Source organism: Onychomys torridus, chromosome 9 (assembly GCF_903995425.1).
Source record: "Onychomys torridus chromosome 9, mOncTor1.1, whole genome shotgun sequence".
Lineage (NCBI taxonomy): Eukaryota > Metazoa > Chordata > Mammalia > Rodentia > Cricetidae > Onychomys > Onychomys torridus.
Genome location: NC_050451.1, coordinates 4,178,636 through 4,200,278, shown reverse-complemented (window position 1 = coordinate 4,200,278; position 21,643 = coordinate 4,178,636). Strand labels below are relative to the sequence as shown.

At 44.8% G+C, this 21,643-nt stretch overlaps 1 protein-coding gene across 2 annotated transcripts in view; it reads right to left on the bottom strand.

The window, feature by feature from the left end:
• Positions 1–857: 857 nt before the first annotated feature.
• The window catches only part of Dcp1a (decapping mRNA 1A), a 57,265-nt gene continuing 36,479 nt past the window's right edge, over positions 858–21,643 (bottom strand). The window contains exons 6-10 of one of the 2 annotated variants that reach the window (XM_036199000.1): positions 14,673–14,786; positions 8,008–8,739; positions 6,410–6,475; positions 4,836–5,054; positions 858–4,575 (exon numbers count right to left, since the gene is read on the bottom strand). In XM_036199000.1, the coding sequence (XP_036054893.1) occupies positions 4,498–4,575; positions 4,836–5,054; positions 6,410–6,475; positions 8,008–8,739; positions 14,673–14,786 (1,209 nt within the window). In that variant the 3' untranslated portion in view covers positions 858–4,497. The remainder of the gene's footprint in view (positions 4,576–4,835; positions 5,055–6,409; positions 6,476–8,007; positions 8,740–14,672; positions 14,787–21,643) is intronic. The other variant, XM_036198999.1, reaches the window with a different exon arrangement.

The window sequence follows — 21,643 nt, the reverse complement described above, 5'->3', positions numbered from 1 at the left end:
GTCTTTACTCTCTTGATACTGTGCCTCAGTGCACAGAATACATTCAAGGACATGTTATTAGAGCTAGTATAGCTCTGACCTCTATAAAGAAGAGTAACTGTGAACTCATTTGCTTTCATTTCTGCTAAAAACCCAACCTCCTAGGAACTCCTAGGAAACGGGAGTGTGGGTCAGTGCTAGAGTGTCTGTTCAGCACACACATAGCCCTGGGTTGAACTAAAAAACCAAACTTAAAGGAAACAGGATTCTAGTTACAAAGAAAGCCAGTGTCGCCCCTAACCTGAATTTGCTGTAATGTGGTCCTCTGACCCTGATGCACACCTTTGCCTGTGTGGTATGTGTACGTGTAGGTGTGCCTGTGGGCACACACAGAAGCCAGAGGCTGACATCACGTGTTGTCCGAAATCACTTTCCACTTCATTCTTTTGAGGCCCTCACTGAGCCTGGAGCTGTGTAAACCCGTTAGCCAGTGACTACCCAGGATCCAGTTGTCTCTGCCTCACCAGTACTGGCCATGTCCTCACACTGGCAACAAACAGAACAGAACTAGTTGCCGGGGGTCTGAACCTCAAGCCTTTATACCTGGGCAGCACTTAGCCACAGAACCCAGCCCCACACATGTGCTCCCGTGCCTGATGGTTGCTTTCTGGAGAAACCGATGCTGAAAACATGTGGGTTGTCTTGATTTTGGCTGGTCTGTTCCCTGCCCTCATGACACCTGAGCAGTACAGGGCTCTGGTGAGGTACAACTCATTCGAAAATTCCCATTTATACATTGAAATAAAAACACAATTAGAATTTTTAGTAGGTGCTAAAACTTGGTTTTGAAATTTTATTAAAAAAATATATTTGCAAACATATAAAATTTAGGATGAAAAATGCTCATTTTAAAACATGTAATAACTTAATATTTGCAAACATACACAGATGGTATAAAATCCACACCACTAAAAAGGTTAATGAGGCGGCATTGCGCTCATGGAACAAAAGCTTCCCGTGGTGCGGGGCTTCTCGTCTCCACGACAAAGCTGAGAAGCTGGTACAATGGAAAGTCATGAGCGCCATGTGGCCAAAGCAGTAGAGACCACTCACAGCACAGACACCAACACGCTTCTGAAGGATTCACAGATAAAAAGGGAAACACAACTTTGCATTTTTCCCACTTCAAAGTGATCGATATTGCAATGCAGCATTTTAAAGAATGATGTCAAATCTGAATCCATGTGAAATATTGCATCTCTCCTGCTGAAACTCGAAGAAAAAACCAAAACAACCCCCAACCAAAAACCCAGCAGGCTGCTCGAGGCCCTGGCTGGCTGCTCGAGGCCCTGGCTGGCTGCTCGAGGCCCTGGCTGCTCGAGGACATGCCTTTGGAGTCCACTGTAAGGTGTTCTGCTCAGATCCCAACGCTCTGGATTCTTGAAAACAGGGCACTGTCAGTTCTAGAAGGTACTCTGAATACAAATGAAGAAAACCAAAGGCAGGCAAGAAGAAACACAGGGCCCACAGTGGATGTGCTGCAAGGACACAGGACTCAGGCCACGAGCCTCAGTCCTTGCCCTGCACAGGGTCCTGCTCTTCCCTCCAAGTTCAAGAGTGATGGCTAACTCTGCTTTGTAAGCACTAGGCACCTTCAGTTTCACGGTACACTGTTAGTATTACAATGGCAGTTTCTGCCTGCACTACTGCAGGGAGAAAACTTGAAACATTCTTGGGGGAAGAGAGCAATAAAGCTGCATGGTTTCCAAAGACTACTTACTAGTGGAGTCAACGGCTTTATAATCCCCACAGGAAGACTCAGGCCACAGACATAACTAATGCTCACACATGCAAACTCTGGTCATTGGTGTCTACGCCAAGCCTGGGCCAAGGCCTTGAATGAAATACCACTGTCCAGGGCCGACTGTGGAGAGTCTGCACATATAAAGACTGCAGGGGATGCTTCTCCCTCCCTATACTGATGGGACTCAGAGACAAGCAGATCAAGTGGCAAGCGTTATGGGGCCCAGGAGAGGTCTGAGAGGGATGGGGGGTTGGCTGGGGTGTGCATTCATTCAAAGACATAGCATTAACTAAAACAAAAAGAAGAGCAGTGTCACTCACTCGTGACACTCCAGACACACAGGACTCCAAACTCTGGGCTGCTTGCCCCAACCTTTGACCATAGGGGTGAGGGGATGGGATGTGTACACAGGTGGACAGAGTGGCCTAAATGCAGTCTCCTGGGCTCTGCCAACCTAGCAAGAAGCATCTCCAATGTCCCTTTCAGTTCAGCTAAGATTCCAGCCAAGACACTGTAAACACACTAGCAGAGGTTCTCGATCGTATGCCTCAATGAGGAATAAGGCAATGGAGCCGACGGTAGGCCAGGCTCACCCAGCTGCAGCTAGCCAGGCTTGGCCTGGCTCTCTGGGAACTCATTCTGGCCTGACTTCCTAGTAATCATGATCTGGAACTTCTGGCTTCTGAATCTGAAGTAAATGCTTGGAATATATAAATCTGGGAGTTGAAACAGGTTTCCCCTGTTCAAGTCTCCACCACTTCGGCACTTAGAAGTCTGTGTTTACACTGAGGAAGCCTTCCAGGAGATTCGACTGCACTTCTGCCAGTCTTTCCTAGGACTGGGGTGAGAAGTGACAGCTCTGACTGCAGACACTCTTCAGGGGACCCATTCTGTACCCTCCCAGAAGATCACACACACTCAAAAGCATCCGCTAACTGTTTCCTGATGTCCACTGAGACCACACATGGGGGACCAGACCTACACGGGGAATGTTCCCTTTATGAGAGCAGCCTGGTGGTCCTGTGACCACTTCCCACTGTCAGCAACAGGCCCTCTCACTACAATGCTATCTTCCTTAGATGACGCGTCAACAATGAATTTTTGGTTACTAAATTTACACACTACCATGAAAACAAACTATCCTTAACTGAGTATGAGAAAGTCTAGGCTTCCCTGAATTCTGCACACTTCACATATAACTAGGTAGACAGCAAGAGAAGACTCTGAATTGAGAAGCAGAAATGTTGTCCAGGAAGCATGTTGAGATCAGCATGAGCCAATCCAAGTATTCTTTAGCCTAAAAAACTAAGACCAAACTAAAATAAGTAATTAATAAGTAATTCTCTAAAATTTCAGCTAGAAGGAAATAGATGAGCCTTTGATTGATTGAGTTCCCATTAAAGCTTAAGCGACTATTTCTGTGGGCTGCCGCACAGGTCGGCACAGCCACAGCGAGTCCTTACACTAGCTGGCTGAGCCACCTGGGTTCTTACCCATCATTCAATAGTGCTCAGAAAAGTAAGCAGTGCATCTTAATTGGTTAAATACTACAAAATGACCTGTATCATAGAAACAAAGACACTTTTCATTCAAAGAATATCTCAAAATTACTATTGCTGAAATCATCAAATTCTACATTAAAATATTACTAAACACCATTACATGCCATAAAAGAATAAATAGAAACCATGGCAGATCAATAGCAGCATCACAAAGCATCTTTATAGTTCCACACTGCGGCTCCAGAGCTCACAGCCTAGGAATACACTGGTGAGGGTCTGCATCTCCCGCTTTCTTTGACCCCATGCTCTACAACGAAGGAACAGCAGTATGAGGACGGCCCCTTTTCTGCATAGCTTGAAAACTGCTCTCAGCACATCTGAGGAATGGAACCAGAGTGGATTTGTCAGATTGGTCCACTGGTCCTTTCGTCAAAGTGTTAAGGAAAACAATCAACAAGAACTCAACTGTTTAGACAGAAAAGGAAAATAAGGCTGTGCTTCACACACACACTTGACACTTCCAAAGCACTCGAGAGTTTATTAAGAGCGGAGCCTCCGGTAGGATGTGGATCTGGGCAGCCCCAGCCTCTGCTTCAGAGGTTCCCAGCCTCCTTCCTCCACAAGAGCCCAGGCCGGCCTATCCAAATAGCCGCCTCGCTTCACTCGAGTCTGCACTCGGCAGGACCGGGACACTCAACGAAACACAAAAAATCCCAGAAGTTTAAGGCCCAAGCGGGTGCTCATAGGAAACATACTTCACTTGAACAAATACCTTCTAAAGAACCAACTTAAATTCTGATCCTTAGAACTCGAGCTACTTACTTTGTGGAGCTGACATTCAGTTTAGAGCTTTAGGGCCAGCAGTGGAGGGAGGGCCTGGGCTCCACTGGGCTGTTACAGGGCTGGTGGCTCCACCGAGGCCTGGAAAGTAAGCTGACAATCAGGCCCCTCATTACAACCCCCCCCCCCCCCGGAACTCAACACAATGGTCTCTTCTGCTGTCTTTGTCAAACAAAGGTCTGCTGGTGATGCATCACAGTGAAACCTCCCTCATCACTGAGAATGTCTCTAGAAGACAGCCTTCAGGAACAAGGCTCTCTCAAAGGCTCAAACTCAGGCTTCCCAAAGCTCCACGTTCCACTGAGATGTTCCATGAGGAAGCCTGCTTGGGTTGGAGGTGCACCCTCGACCTTCACATTGGCTGCACTCCAGTCATAGGTTGTGGTTGTTCTTCTTGGTCAACACCTGCAGGTAGACGTCATGAAGTGTACTGAGGAAGCTAGAGTCATTCTGGAAGAGACGGGAAGAGACGGGAGAGGTGGAGACACAGTGTCAGTTACGTCTTCGGAGTTTACTCCAGCTTAGGACGACACGAAGATGATTGGTGTAGCTAACCCCCAACCTCCCCCGAGACAGCCCCAACGACAGTCCTGGGTTAACAGTTGTCCTCCACCGGGAGAGGACACCAGGGGAGGGTTCCCCCAGGCAGGCTCTGAATTGACACTTTTACTGAGATACAAAATGAAAAGCTAAGCGGACACCTTACATACCTTTATTAGATGTATCAGTGTGTCCTGGAGCTGAGACTTGCTGAGAATAATGGAAGGCTTTCTCTGATTTTCTGGTGTTCCAACAGTGAGGGGAGAGGGAGACCTTGCTTTTCTCTCTAGGTCTGTGGACCTGGGAACTGTTTGCTGGAACACACTGGGGGACAGCAGGAGAGAAGATACTGCTGTGGTTGTTGCAGTAACCAATGGAGGGCCTGCAATCTGTGGGGGAAACAGCAGAGTAACAGTCACTTTGCACCACTGTACAGAAGCAAACCCCTAGGCCACAGAAGGGGATATGTGATGAGAGCCATTAGCATGAGACGTAGCCGAGCAGAGTTAAACACTAGACTCTTTTATCCTCTCTTCCTTCTTTTTAGAGAGGGGTGCAGCTCTTGCTGTCTTGGAACTCACTATGTAGACTATCTAGGCTGGCCCAGAATTCTATCTCCCAAGTGCAGGATTAAAGGGGTGCACATCACTTCCAGACTCTTTTCTTCAGAGATCTGCCTGGCTCTTCCTCCCAAGTGCTGGGATTAAAGGCGTGCGCTACCACTGCCCGGCTAAATTTAAAGCTTCTTTTTTTTTTTTTCCCAGAGCTGAGGATCGAACCTAGGGCCTTGTGCTTGCTAGGCAAGTGCTCTACCACTGAGCTAAATCCCGAACCCCCTTCTTAGGATTTTATGTGTATGAGCGCTTTGCCTGCATGCATGTGGTGCCCAGAGAAGCCAGAAGAGGGTGCTGGATCCTCTGGAGCTGGAGTGACAGCTGCCAGTGGGTGCTGGGAACTGAACCTGGATCCTGAAGAAAGAGCAGCCGTGCTACTCAGTAGCTGCCACCGAGCCAACTCTCCAGCTCTTGCTTGCTTTTGGTCTAAGACTGGGCTGGGAGCTTCTCCCAACCACAGAGGAAAAACTAACCTAAAGCAGACAGAGGTTAACTTCTGAAAATCCAGGAGAGGACACAGACTCACCAGCAGGTGGGCAACTGACATGGAAGAACTGTGTCTTTCAGGGTTGGTGGATGTAAAAATGAGGCAAGCATGTCACAAAGAAGGAATAAAGTATGCAGGCCCAGGAGGCTTTGTCATAAGAAGTGAGGGACTGTGGCAGGCTGCTGGTTGTCTCCTGGGATGCTCTGCTTTTCCAGGTCTAGGAGGATGTCTTACTTATAGAAACCAGCTTGATATGTGTGACCAGCACCCACCAGGGCTGACCTGCCTGCTGCAGTCAAGGCCAACATCTCCGTAGAGTTCATATAAGGTCTCTAAGCCACAGCCACTCAGTCCTAGAAGGGCACCTAGACAGGCTTTCACTAAGGTGCTCTTCAGATAAGAGGGAGGGAGTCTCAGGGCTGGGGCAGTGGCCTGGTGCTTGCTATGTCTGCTGTAGGTTAGCTTGTGAAGACCTAAGTTTGGATCCCCAAGAGCATGTGGTGGCCCAACTAAGAAGACACCACAAGTCAGCGCTAGCCCTCCACACGTACGTACACACACACACACACACACACACACACACACACACACACACACACACACACGCATGCACGCACGGTGGGGTGGGGGAGGGGGTCCTTACCGGGACGGCACTGGGTAACACCTTAGGCTGGGTAAATACTTCAGGATCCTGGTTTTGCTGCACAGACTGAAATGTTTAATGGGGAAAAAGATGAATACACAGAGTAAGTTTCATGAGTTACTGGTGACACATCTATGTTATCAACAAGGAGTGGTCCAGAGACTGAGAGAAACCTGCTGGCAATGCAACCAAGGACTCCTCTCTACAATGAGAGCCTTGCACAGCAACTCCTGTGGAGTTCCCCCGGGGAGATATGCAGGCAGAACCCTTCAGGTGACCTGAAGAAGTGTGATGGGGACTGAATCAGAGATTGTGCAAAGCAGGCAGACTTACTAGTGAGCCATATCCTCAGTCCTGGGATCTGTATGTCTAGAGCTGAGACTGGCCTTGAATTTACAATCTTCCTGCCTCAGCCTCTTAAGCAGCTGAGATCTGTTGTTTTTGGAGACAGGGTTTCTCTTTGTAGCCCTAGCTATCCTGGAACTTTCTCTATAGACCACACTGACTTCAAACTCACAGAGATCCTCTTGCCTATGCCTCCTAAGTGCTGGGATTAAAGGCATGAGCCATCACCATGTGGCACATGTATGTTTTTTTTGTTTTTGTTTTTTTGTTTTGTTTTTTGTTTTTTGTTTCTCTGTGTAGCTTTGTGCCTTTCCTAGAACTCACTTGGCCCATGCTGGCCTCGAACTCATCACAGAGGTCCACCTGGCTCTGCCTCCCAAGTGCTGGGATTAAAGGCATGCGCCACCACTGCCCGGCTTTTTTTTTTTAGACTGAGTTTCTCTGTGGTCCTGGCTGGCCTGGAACTCACTTTGCAGACCAGGCTAGCCTTGAACTCACAGATATCTGCCTGTCGCTATCACCCAAGTGAGGGGATTAAAGGTCTGTGCCACCATGCCTGCCTTTGGAAAACATATCACCTGTAAAAACTGGGGATGGCCCAGGCCTATCTTCCACTGAATGTGTACAGATCAAATGATTTCACAAATGTTTTCCCTGCAGGGCTGAAGTTGAACTCAGGACCTTGCACATGACAGGCAAGTGGCTCTACTATGTCCCCAGACCCAATTTCTTCAAAGGTTGTTTGAACTTGGTTAGATGACACTAAACAGCCTTCATCCTAAATCACATTTTAATGATCATTTTTGTGAGAGGAAGAGAGACTTTCCTTAGACAAGGGTAGTTCAGGCTGGTCTCTAGCTTGAGACTCTGCTGCCTCAGCTTTCTTCCTATAGGCATGCACTATGGGGCCTTTGAAGCCTCACTGACTGATATTTTAAAAACCCACTTGTCCACACTGCCCAACCCAGGCCCCTACTGCTCAGGTCCGAGTGACCATCAGCTTGCTCTGTCATGAATGGCCTGACTCCTGTGCCTGTCATTTCCAACAAGGTGCTCTTCATTCAGAACCTTTCGGTGCCTTCTGAGGCCTGAGAACAAAGCTCAAACTCCTTAACTTACAATTTACTCATCTCTCAATGCTAACTTGCCAAGGTTTGTTTCCACAGCAAATTCAGTTACTTCAGACCATGGGGCATGGGGGTGGTGGCGCAAGCACAGATTACCCCCCCACCCATGCGGCGTCTTATCATTACCTGAAGGGTTGGTGCAAGCACCATGTTGCTCAGGGAGGCTGAGGTTGCTGCTCTTGCTGCTGCCGTCTTAGAGGGAGGCTCTATGAAGCTCTCAGGGGTGGCCAGCTGGCCAGCAGCTGAAGAAAAGCTGGGTGCCGCTGCACCTTTGCCAAGCGGCGGGGCCTGTATTTGGTCATGCTGTGGGGTCAACCTGAGTTTCTGGAGCAGATCAACGCTGGGGAGGGACGTGGCAGCTGTGCTGGACAGGCTCACGGGGGCTCTGAAGGGGCTTAGCTCAGGAACTGGCTGGCTCAGGAGTGGAGACTTCTGTCTAGGTGTGGTCTTTACTGCTTGCATCACGCTGCTGTTCCGAGGTAAGTGAGGAACCTGTGTGGTAGGAGCTTCGGCTGGTAGAGTAGGACTGAGAACAGGGCTCAGTGGGACTGCGTAGCTTGGGGCATGCTTTTCACCCGACTGGGCAATGGAGGCAGGAGTGATGAGCACTGGGGTGGTGACTTCAGGCTGGACTGTGTGGTGAGCAACAGAATGGACACCCAGGTTTTCAGACTGTGGCACTCCCCCTGACTGCTCAAAGGGAAATGGGAGGAATGAGCTGGGCTCCTTCTGCGACACATCTCCGGGCAGCTTGTCCACGTCCTCTGACTCTAGACCCCCAACCGCTGCCTGTTCCTTTGGCAAAGAGGTTCCAAATAACTCTTCTACTGTCAGATGTCTGTGACCAGATGGAGCAGACTGAAAAACAGATCCAACGACAAAATGAAAGAAATCCCTGCAAATCAATGTAACCAAAATTCTTTCTCATTATGCAGAAGTATGTAGAAGCAAGGACGGAGTGTGGGGAACTGCCTGGGGTAACCTAAGATGCAGCAGAGCTCAAGCAGCTTCTATCAATGTCTCTCCAGGTCCCAGGATCAAAATCTGCTTAATAACAAAGTTCTGTACTGTGGAGTCCCAGGGAATTGTTAAGTTTACTTTGCTCCCATTGGTGAATGTGGCTAAGGTGAGGGGCACTTACAGTACAATAAAGCTCTAAAGTGCCTAAGTGCCCACTGTTACTAACACACTGGGACATGATGCCAGCAAGAAAGGGGGACCAAATTCTAAGAAATTCATTTTTACTGTTCTTGACAAAAAGCTAGCACTGAACTACAGGAACCTAAATACTCAAAACAATTTTAAGCATCTATTGCCAGCCCTTCCTGCTCCACACCCCCAATCACAGAATCCTGAAGAAAAATGAAAGCACTACACAGAAGCCTGGAGCCAGGAGGCAGCTCACTGGTGAGCCCTGCCCAACACATGCACATTTTTAGTTTCGTCTTCTTCTTGCTTCTCCTCTCCTCCCCTCCCCTCCCCTCTTTCCTTCTTTCTCTTTTTATTTTTATTTTGAGACAGGGTCTCTCTACATAGCCCTGACCTGGAACTCACTATGTAGACCAGGCTGGCCTCGAACTCGAAGAGCTCCTCTTGCACAGTGAGGCTATCTTAAAACCGCTTTATAAATTCTAGAAGAGGAATAATACTTCACATGGTTCAATTTCCTCATATTTCTACTTCTCCAAAGCCTAGTATCTAAGTAAAAAATACCAAGGTTCAAGCCAAGCATTAACTAGAAAATTAACACAATTATAAATATAAAAATTACATAACCTACAGGTTGGGATTTAGCTCAGTGGTAGAGTGCTTGCCTAGCAAGCGCAAGGCCCTGGGTTCGATCCTCAGCTCAAAAAAAAAAAAAAAAAATTACATAACCATATACGTAAATGTAACAATTATTTCACAGCTCTACTACCAAGCTATGTATACCCCTCTTGGGATGTTTTATTTATTGGGGGCGTGTATCCAGGCTGGTCTTGAGTTTTTAACAATCCTGTTTCATCTTCCTGATTGCTGAATGCCCAACAATTAAAAAAATTCTTTATGATAAAACAAAATGGCGCAAGGTCGTGTGACAAAAAGAACTTGGATGTGGTCGTTCATGACTGGAATCCCAGGATGGGGTGGAAGTAAGAGGATGAGCCTGAATTTAAGGTAAGCTTAGGCTACACAGTGTGTTCAAACTGACAACCAACCAACTAAAACCAAAACCAAACCAAAAAGCCTAACAGTAATACTAGAACTCAGGAGACAGTGGTAGAGGCTCACAAGTTCAAAGGCACCCTCAGCTACCCTTGGTTCTTTTTAGATGAGCCTATTCCCTAGCAGTTAATGCAATTCTGTCCAAGTTAATGTTAACAAACAAAACCAAAATTTTTTGTTTTGGAAAGTACTGGAAAGCAATATTCATATTCATTAATATAAATTAACGTGGAGCATAAAATCACAGTTACATATACACACTCATGTTTAGAGATTCCTATTTTGAAAAATGAAATATTAGGGTTAGTCTGCAGAAATTTCAGGTAAGACATCATACTTCTATGTTAAAGAATAGGAATAATTAAATCACAAGAAAAAACAAAAGAAAATACACCAGGGAAATATTACCAAGAGAATTTAATAATTAGGAAAGTGAAATCCATTTTTTTGGTGAGATGTACTTGTGGTATACACACAAGTTCATTTGGGTGTACACATGTGCACATGTAGGTAATGTGCTTGTATGTGGAGGACAGAGGTCAGTGTCAGATGTCATCCTCTATGAAGCAGAACTTACCTATTCCACTAGAGTGGCTGCCCAAGGAGCTTCAGAGGTCTGCGTGTGTCTGCCTCCTCAATGCTGGATTAAAAGGTGAGTGCCACCGGGCAGAGGTGGTGCACACCTTTAATCGCAGCACTCGGGAAGCAGAGCCTGGCAGATCTCTGTGAGTTCGAGGCCAGCCTGGTCTACAGAGTGAGTTCTAGGACAGGCACCAAAACTACACAGAAAAACCCTGTCTCAAAACAAAAAAAAAAAAAAAAAACAAAAACAAATAAAAGAGTGCCACTGAGCACAGCTTTTTATGTGGGTGCTGGGAATCCAAACTCTGGTCCTCATGCTTGCATGGCAGCACTTGTACAGACCTCAATTACCTCAGCGGCCCCTCAGGAAATGGGTTCAACAGTAAGGTTTGGCGGCATTATCTGCTACTCAGCACTAGATGGCAGTGTTACTAAACAGATACAAGATCTCTGTGTAAGCACTAGATGGCAGTGTTACTAAATAGATATGTTATCTCTGTGTAGGGGCAGATTAAGGATTTGTACTTGGTTTAGACAATCACACAGCTTTTGACAATATCCAAATCTCAATACTTTAGAATTCCTTGGTTTTAGCTGGAAAAAGGTGCAATTTTACTTTATTTCAAGTTTTTGAGACAAAGTCTTGCTATGTAGCCTGAACAGCCTTCAAAGTTGGGATTTTCCTGTTCAGCTTTGCATACTTGTAATCCCAGTGCTAGGCAGGTGGAGACAGGTGGGTAACAGGGACTTACTGACTAGCCATGGCAAACTGTGGGCTAATGAAAAACTCTGCTTAAAAAATAAGCTGGGTGGTGGTGGTGCATGCCTTTGATCTAGTACTCGGGAGGCAAAGAAGTATCTCTGTGAGTTCGAGGCTAGCCTGGTTTACAAAGCTAGTTCTAGGACAGCCAGGGCTACACAGAGAAACCCTGTCTTGAAAAACCAAACAACCACCACCAAAAAAATAAAAGGTAGATGGGGCGCAAAGAATTGCATTTGAGGTGGTTGTGCCCTCCACATGCACACATGTAGAGTACCTGCAAGTGCCGGGCAGTGGTGGCGCACGCCTGTAATCCCAGCACTTGGAAGGCAGAGGCAGGTGGATCTCTGTGAGTTCGAGGCCAGCCTGGTCTACAAAGCAAGTTCCAGGACAGCCTCCAAAGCTACAGAGAAACCCTGTTTTGAAAAACCAAAAAAAAGAGTACCTGCACGCATATGTGCACACTTCCCACACTCTCCCCTAAAGCAAACAAATTTGTAGAGCTGGGCATGTAATCCTAAACCTTGGGAGATAAAGACGGGATGATCAGAAGTTCAAGGTTGATTCTAGGTTATATAGGAAGTTTGAGGGTAGCCTAGTCTATATGAGACCCTTTCACAAAACAAATGAAAAAACAAGTGATTCATTGGTATACGTATATATGATTATAACATAACAATCTTGCTAAAATATATCATGCAAACTTAGAAATACTCAGATAACTCTTTTTTTTTTGTTGTTTGTTTGTTTGTTTTGTTTTTCAAGATAGGGTTTCTCTGTAGCTTTTGGAGCCTGTCCTAGACTAGCTCTGTAGACCAGGCTGGCCTCAAACTCACAGAGATCCACCTGACTCTGCCTCTCGAGTGCTGGGATTACAGGCATGCACCACCACCGCCCAGCTTTCAGATAACTCTTAATAGCCAAAAAACTGTATATAACCTAAACATCCTTTAATAGGAAAATGATTCAAAATGGTTAAACTAGGTTATAAAGATTGAGCATTCCTAATCTAAAATGCTCCCCAAACCCAAGTATTTTAAATCCCAATGTGAGGCCAGAGATGAAAAATGTACTTCATATAAGTCACAGTTAAAAGCACATTGAAAAATAATTTGTAACTTTACCATCAAGCCACATCTATATGAAAAGAGAGTAAAATTCTAGTTTAGATTTCAGTCCCATTCTAAGATACCTCACTATCTACATGCAAATGTTTTAAAATCTGAAGAAACCCTAAGAACCTTAAATGCTTCTGGTCTCAAGTACTTCAGGTACGGGATACTCACTAGGAACTATTCTCTCATTAACTACTACCGAGCAGTAAGAAGGAACACACTTGGGCTGGGATGCTGAGCTGAGGAAGAGCACTTGTCTGGCATACATGGTTCAAACCCTCTCAAAGGGAGGGGGAAGCAAACAAATTCGACACATACAACAACTTCAACAGGTCTCTGGGAATTACGCTTAATGAGAAAGACTCTCAGATTACATACTATGATTCCATTTGTATAACATTCACATTCTTTTTTGAGCTGAGGATTGAACCCAGGGCCCTGTGCTTGAGCGCTCTACCATTGAGCTAAATCCCCAACCCACATTCACATTCTTGATTTGGAAAAACAGATCAGTGGTTAGCAGGGATTAAAAATGGCTGGGTGTGGTAGTACACACCTTCAATCTAAGAACTCAAAAGGCAGAGAGGTAGGCAGAGTTTGAGGCTAGCCTGGTCTACATAGCAAGTTCCAGGAGAGCCAGCACTATATAGAAAGACTGTCTCAAAAAAAAAAAAAAAAAAAAAAAAAAAAAGAAAAAAAAAAAGAAAGATGGTGGAAGGAAAAGAGGGTACGACAGGGAAGTCAGTGTGGTTATAAGAGGGCAACACACAGGACTCTGGTGTTCACTGATACTGCAACAGCTGTCAGACTGGTGGTGAATACAGAAAAGCTATACACAGGCTAGAACTACAGACAGAATGCGCATTTACACATACAAATGAGAAACTATGAGCAAGACGGTGTGTGGCTTGTGTCGACATCCTGGTTGTGATGGTATACCATACTTTACAAGATGTTATCAATGGGAAATAGGGGATGAGTACATGGAATCTTTCTTTATTATGCTTATATTTTTATTTACTATTATTATTGAGATAGGATTGGCTTTCCTTATCCAAGGTGGCTGGGGAAAGTTATGTAATGCAGTAGACTCGCCTCAAACTCATGACCCTCCTGCCTTAGCCTCTGAAGTGCTGGGATTACAGGTGTGCACCACCACATCTGGCTCTTTCTATTCAACTTATCATTTAATATAAATATAACTAATACAAAGAAATAAACAGAAAAAAAATTAATGACTTAATATCTGTTGTTTCATCAGATCATCAATTATAAAGAGAACAAATCAGTTCAATACATATTTATATTTCTGGTGCTAAAGACACAATAGCGGTATGAAGTGACATCTAGGGCAGCCAGGGTTACAGAGAAACTTTGACTCAAAAACCAAAAAGACACAGCATTGAACAGGGAGAGAAAGTGGCTGGTCCTGGTGGGTGTGATGGTGCATCCCTTTAATCCCAGCACTTGAAAGATAGGGGCCAGCCTGGTCTATACAGCTAGTTCTAGGTCGGCAAGGGCTCCACAGTGAGATCTTGTCTCAGAGAACAAACAACCACAGGCCTCATTAGCATGAGAAGTGAGTAAAAAGTCAAACTTTGCTAGCTAATTAAAGTCAGTGAGGAAACAATCAGGATAGGAGGGCCTGACTAAATGGAGGACACTGCAGACCAGAAGAAAACGCACACCTTCATGGAGAGAAGGCCTGCAAGCCCAGGGGAACACCAGGTCAGAGTCCTAGAACGGGGCAGCGCCTAGGTGGGTGAGTTGTTGGCAGAGGCAGAGCGAGGACCAGATGCCAGGTGGAGTCTTGCAAACCATGACTATGAGTGAGACAGGGTACTGCTGGAGAGCTGTAAAAGCAGAGGCATCAAAGGCACGTTTTATTAGGGCCATTCTGCTGTCTAGTTGAGCACTGAGAGAGAAGGCAAGAGCAGGCGGCTGCTGCGTAGTCTACAGCAGTTTCCTGGACCTGGGGAAGGAGCTGGGAATATGTCATGATGATGTCACACACACACACACATGATCTGACAGACAAGTGGTGAACCAAGTTTGCACAGTGGTTCAAATCCTTATGAAATGTCACTGCTTTGTTACTTTGGCAAGGCTAGGCCTTTAACTGTACGAACCTTATCTTGTAACCCAGAGGGTGTCTCTTCTAGTGTCTCGGTGCTTCCCAGATTGGAGAGCTGAGTGCTTGGCTGTAACCCAGGGCTGGAGATATTTGAGCCGCCCATCTGATTCTTGGAAAAGAATTAAAAGAAAAAGTCTATCATGTGAAAAAGGATTGCTGTCTAAAATCTGGTTCACATTTGAAGTTACCAAAATTCCTTAATTAAAAAATAAGAAAAAAAAATCTCATGTTTCTATCAATTCTCATAACTTCTATAACAAAATTTCTATGAAGTGGAGAATCTATTTCTACACATGGTAGGTCCAACTACTATGGTTTTGTCACTCATTTTCAGGAAAAGATGCCATTACTCTACCAGATTTTTCCATGACTGAAGTGACACCAGACACCTTTACTGCTGGGAGACATGGCTCTCCCTGGACGCCCATGTCTACAGGCAGGATGCAGAGCACACTCCCATCACTGCAGAGGTGCTCTCCTGTGATGCCCACTAAAATCATGCCCCTGAGCACTCAGAGAAATCAGTGGTTTGTTCTCTGCCGTAGCTTTGTCTTTTGAAAACTGCTACATAAAGTGGAATGGAATATAAGCACAGTACTGGCTTCTGACACGGCAGAAAACTTAAGTGTCATACAAGCTCATTTATAGAACCAACGGCTCATTCCTTTTAAAATGCTGAGCATATATACCATTTGGATTATTCTCATCTTTAAAGATTTTCATTTGTGTGTATGACTGTTTTGCCTCCACACATGTGCATCATGTATCTACCTGATACATGTACCTACCTCCTCTCCAGCACATTTTCATTCTTAAACTATTAGTCTATATGTAGTAATCACGTGTGTATGCATGGGTGAGCACCCATGTGGAAGAAGCCAGAGGAGGATCTTGGGTCATTGCCTTGAGACAGGGTCCTCACAATAAACCTGGACTCACTGTTTTGGGTAAACAGGTTAGCAGCAAACCCCTAATTTGTAATTAACCCCAAATCCTTAATCTTCCTGTTACCCCCATCCCCTCTAGCTTTTTTATAGGGGTAATGGGGACCAAACACTGGTCTTCATGCTTGCACACAAACTCCTTTACAATCTGAGCCATCTCCCAGCCCCTATCTTCAGTTCTCAATTATGAACATAGCTTGAATAATTGTGCAGACCAAAGTTTCATTTCATACTTTGCTGGAGTAGATACCTACCTAGCAAAGACAAATCAGGGTATAGTGGTAAACACCATTTTCTTCTAAAAGTTTTTTTTTTTTTTTTTAAATAGACTGTCTTGCTATGCATTTCAGATTGTTTCAGACTGACTTTAAATTGACCTTCTTGCCTCAGCCTCCTAAGTCCTGAGGTCACAGGTGTGACAACCACACTTGACTCAGTTTTTGTTTTGGGGTGCATGTAGATGTTTTCTGTGTGCATGTGTGTGGGGGTTGATGTCAGATATCCTTAATCACTCTTTACTTTATTGAGGAAGGCTGTCTCACTCAATCTAGCGCTCACAGATGCTGCTATACTGGATAGCTATCAAGCCCCAGAGATCCACTAGTCTCTGCCTCCCCAGCACTGTCCTGAACCTAACACATGGGTACATATGGGGAGTCTTAGGTCCTTATGCTTGCAGAATGAACACTTTGCTGAATGAACCATTGCTCCAGTCCTCAGGTGAACAGTCTGATGTTCCTCTCCATTTAGATTCATGGGCGAGTCTGAGCTGAATTTTGAGAAAAGATTCATTTTGTGTGGATGTGTATGCATATGGACACATTTCAATACCGCTTCAATTCGAAGTTGCTAAAAGTGATACTGAGCCAGGCATGGTGGCACATAACTTTGAGGCAGGCAGATTTCTGTGAGTTCGAGTTCAGCCTGGCCTACAAAGTGAATTCCAGGCCAGCCAAGGCTGTTACACAGAAACCCTGTCTTGAAAAAACTAAACAAGAAAACAAAACAAAACAAAAAGTGATACTGCAAGTGAAAATATTTTTGTTATAGAAAGAATCTTTGGTCGGATATGTGGCTCACTGCCAAACACCTACCAAGCACACCTAAGGTCCAAGGCTCAAATAGCAAAACTGCAAAATAAACACAAAGCAATGTAACACACACAAGAATCCTTAAAGATGACCACTGAGGAACATGCAATTACGGTGTTCTGGAAACCTAAGTCACATTTTAAAGATTTGTTGCCTGGCTGTGGTGGCGCACGCCTTTAATTCCAGCCCTTAGGAGGCAGAGGCAGGCGGATCTCTGTGAGTTCCAGGCCAGCCTGGTCTACAAAGTGAGTTCCAGGATGACTCCAAAAGCTACACAAAGAAACTCTGTCTTGGAAAAACAAACAAACAAAAAGACTTGTTTCAGCTTTTGTTAAGTACTGTCTATGTCAGGATAACAAAAACAAACAACAACAAAAGAAGAAACATGCTCAACAGAGGACTGGGGCCTCAAATATTAAATGAATGGATAGAATGCTGCATTTTTCCTACTCAATGATAATTCTCATATTAGTTCAGATTTTTTTTTTTTTAAGACAGGGTTCCTTTAGACTAGCCTTAAACTCATTATGTAACTAAAGCTGGTTCTAAACACTGATCCCCCCATTTCCACCTTCCAAGAGTTGGGATCACAAGCATATGCTACTCTGCTTAGCTCCAGAACACATTCAACCAGTGTCATTCAAATGAATTAGGGTGAAAACAATCTGTAAAAGGCTATGAAATATTTTAATCTCGTAACATGCTGCTCTTTGAACAGGGTCATGGTCAATCACTGCCAACCCCACTAGAGGGAATGATTGGTACTGAATATCAGAGGAACATAATATTGTTGAAGCACTTAAAAGCAGAAGGTATAATGCTCAGAAATATTAAAACTTGGGAGTGTTGCTAAAATCCAGATCTGTCATTTTTTAGAGCTAGGCTAGATGATCTGGATTCAGTTGGTCACCTGGTAATCGCTGTCTGGGGCTGAACTCTAATGACTCCTTCACTGGGGGGCATGAAATGAATGGGCCTCAGTTCCATGTGGCTCTTGAGTTATTGCATTTTGAAATCCTTAAATAGAACTTGTGAGATGGTGTTGAGGTTATGAGCACCTCACTAACTGTTCTGACCCACTTTAGGGAGTTTTGGTACTTGTATAGGGCCTCTGTTGAAGGCTTATTTTCTGTGTTAATAATGGCAACCAGCCACAAAACTGAGGAGATATGTCCAATTGCATACAAATTTGTTGGAGGATAATTTTACAGAATTTGGTAAAATCTTTGAGAAGGTTCAATCCCCAGTATTACAGAGTGGTGTGGTGGCACATGCCTGTAGTTATAGCACTCGGAAAACTGGAAGCCGAGGTTCAAGGGGTTCCTTTGCTACAATGAGCTGGAGCCCAGCCTAAGGAAAAACCTTTTCATCTACTAATTCTATTTCAAGTAATTAATCTCAGGAGAAGATTAATGTGATATATGGTGACTTAGTTCCAGGACTGTATTGCTGAAGTCTTAAGGAAAAGAATTAAGCCAGGCAGTGGTGGCACATGTCTTTAATCCCAGCACTCAGGAGGCAGAGGCAGGTGGATCTCTATGAGTTCTAGGCCAGCCTGGTCTACAGAGTAGTCTACACAGAGAAACCCTATCTCGAAAAACCAAAAAAGAATTAAGAGAAATCTAGGGTATTATTTATGTGAAGTTCCAGTTGAGAGTGGTGGTGCATGCCTATAATCCCAGCAATGGGAGGCAAGGGCAGGTAGATCTCTGTGAGTTTGGGGCTAGCATGGTCTATAGAGTGAATTCCAGGACAGCCATGACTACACAGAGAAACCCTGCCCTGAAAAACAAACAAATCCTAACATACATCCACCATACACACTTGGACACAATTCTGGAAGGACACATAATGAAGTGTTATCAATGGTTATTTCTAGCTGGCAGAGTCACTGCATTCCCTTCCTTTTGTTTACTAATTATTGAGCATAAATTTCCTAGAATATTATGCACTGCTTGCCTAAGAAAAATAATAGGGGATTGGGGATTTAGCTCAGTGGTAGAGTGCTTGCCTAGCAAGCACAAGGCCCTGGGTTCGATCCTCAGTCCCCCCCCCCCCAAAAAAGAAAGGTTAGCCGGGCGGTGGTGGCACATGCCAATAATCCCAGCACTCAGGAGGCCAAGGCAGGTGGATCTCTGTGAGTTCGAGGCCAGCCTCCAAAGCTACAGAGAAACCCTGTCTTGAAAAGCCAAAAGAAAAAGAAAAATAATGGTATTCCTACATTTTGAAGAACAATTAAAAATACTGTTCTTAAAAATTCCTGCCCCCTCGGTGGTGGCGCACACCTCTAATCCCAGCACTTGGGAGGCAGAGCCAGGTGATCTCTGTGAGTTCGAGACCAGCCTGGTCTCCAAAGTGAGTTCCAGGAAAGGCTCAAAACTACACAGAGAAACCCTGTCTCAAATAACAACAACAACAACAACAAAACAAAACAAAACAGGGGGCTGGAGATATGGCTCAGAGGTTAAGAGCACTGGCTGCTCTTCCAGAGGTCCTAAATTCAATTCCCAGCAACCACATGGTGGCTCACAATCATCTGTAATGAGATCTGGTGCCCTCTTCTGGCCTGCAGGCACACATGCAGGCAGAATACTGCACACATAATAAATAAATAAATAGATTAATATCTTAAAAACAAACAAAAAATTCCCACTCCCTAAAACTTGGGGGGGGGGGAGGGAATAAAAATCCAGGATTATGTCCTGTAGCTAGAAGCAATGCCAATTGGTAGCTGTAAAGGTCTGTGGTTTTAGCTATATTTCATTACAAGAAATACAAAGACCGGTAAAATAAACAAACAAACAAACTACAAGGATTGTAGAGAGGAAACGCTTACAGAGGTTTTTTTTTTTTTTTTTGGTTTTTCGAGACAGGGTTTCTTTGTGTAGCTTTGCACCCTTCCTGGAACTCGCTTTGGAGACCAGGCTGGCCTCGAACTCACAAAGATCTGCCTGCTTCTGCCTCCCGAGTGCTGGGATTAAAGGCGTGCGCCACCACTGCCCGCCACTTACAGAGTGTTAAGTTTATAAATACTATGCATAATGCTGGGTTTGTGCCAGTGTGGTAGTGTACAGTGTTTGAGGCAGAGAGACTGGGGGAGGAGGAGAGAGAGAGAATAGAAAAGAGATAAGAGATGATTATCTTATATAAACTGACCGAACAGGAAAGATTCAGAATTGGAATTAAACCTCATTAAACCTGAGCCCTTGCTTACCCTCCCCCGCCCTTGCTTGCCAATCTCTCAACTCTCAAAAAGAAACGGAGGAACCACCTGCCTACATGCTGCTGGGGAGAGTCCATCCAAACACTAAGATCCAGGTAGGTCCAGAGTCACTTCTAATATCAGCTCCATAAGGCACAACGGGCAAACAAGGAAGAAAGCAGAGCTTTCATTAGGGAAGCTCTGTTTATTTGGTTTAAAAGCAAACAAACAAATCCCAGTAAAGGCCGGGCAGTGGTGGCTCACGCCTTTAATCCCAGCACTGGGGAGGCAAAGCCAGGTGGATCTCTGTGAGTTCAAGGCCAGCCTGGTCTCCAAAGCGAGTTCCAGGACAGGCGCAAAGCTACAGAGAAACCCTGTCTTGAAAAACCAAAAAAGAAAAAAAAAATTCCTGTAAGTAAAATGTTAAAGACTTAACAAATCTTCAAACTTTTCATTTGACGAATCTAACCTTGGATAACATCTTATGTATTCCAGCATGTTCTTTTACAACAGAAGATGCTCGCTGTATGATTTGCTTTCGCAGTAATTGAAAACAGAAATCATATCAGATTTTCAGACTGCCCACTTGACAATAGTGTTTCTGGAGTCTAGGGGTTGAGCGCAGTGGTAGGTAGCACGCTCAGCACTAGGAAAAGTGCTCAAAGAGAAAAGCAACCTTCTTTCCTTTTGTGGTCTCTGCTCCTCAGCCAGAAGCAAGCCAAAGCCCTGCCTCAGCTCCTGTCTTCCTCAACAGTTTGTCTGCTGAGTGTGTTGATCCAGTCACCACTCAGGGTAGTGATGGTCAGCACCCATGTGAATGCAGAGGAAGGGAGAAGAGCACAAGGTATCACTATGAGAAAGGATCTATGGAAAATAAGTTAGCCTTTAGACCAAACCAAACAATAACAACAACAACAACAAAAAAAACCCCAAACTTCAAATTTTATTTTTATTTGATATTTTTTAAAGTCAGGATTTATAGCATGGTGGCACACACCTTTAATCCCAGCACATGGGAGGCAGAGGCAGGCAGATCTCTGAGTTAGAGGCCAGCCTGGTCTACAAAGTTCCAGGATAGCCTGGGCTACACAAAGAAACCCTATCTCAAAAAACCAAAACCAAAAGAATACAATGTAAAACTGAGTAGATAGCCAGGTGTGATAACACATGCCTTTAATCCTAGCACTCCAAAGCCAAGGTATATGGATCCCTGTGAGTTCAAGGTCAGCCTGGTTTACTAAGAAGCTCTACTGTCAGGATTACATCAAAACAAAAACAATCAAGATATAAATACTCCAAACAAACTAGAGATAGAAAACACTGAATTTCAGAAAAGTGTCACATTTGGGTAATGATGGGCTCAATTATGGAATACAAATGTGCCATTTACTATCATGGGGCACAAATTACCAACTATTTTCAAAACCCACATATGTCCTTAAGGCCATCTAGCACTGAACAGGACTGCAGGGGTGAAGAGACACCATGACACTTTCCCTAGATGCCTGCTGAGCACCAGCTTCTGCTCTCCATGACCCTTTTCTCCCATAGTAATTCTACAATGATTATAGGACAGAAAATGACTGTTAAGCTCTCCTCCCTAACCCCGTACTCTGAGGGAAGCAGATCTTCCTAAGTCTGGCAGGCCTGAAATTGTAGACTTTGTTCTGTTCTAAACTAAACCTCCAGGAGACCTCTCTTCCTCTCCTTTGGTGTGTCCTGGGCAGCA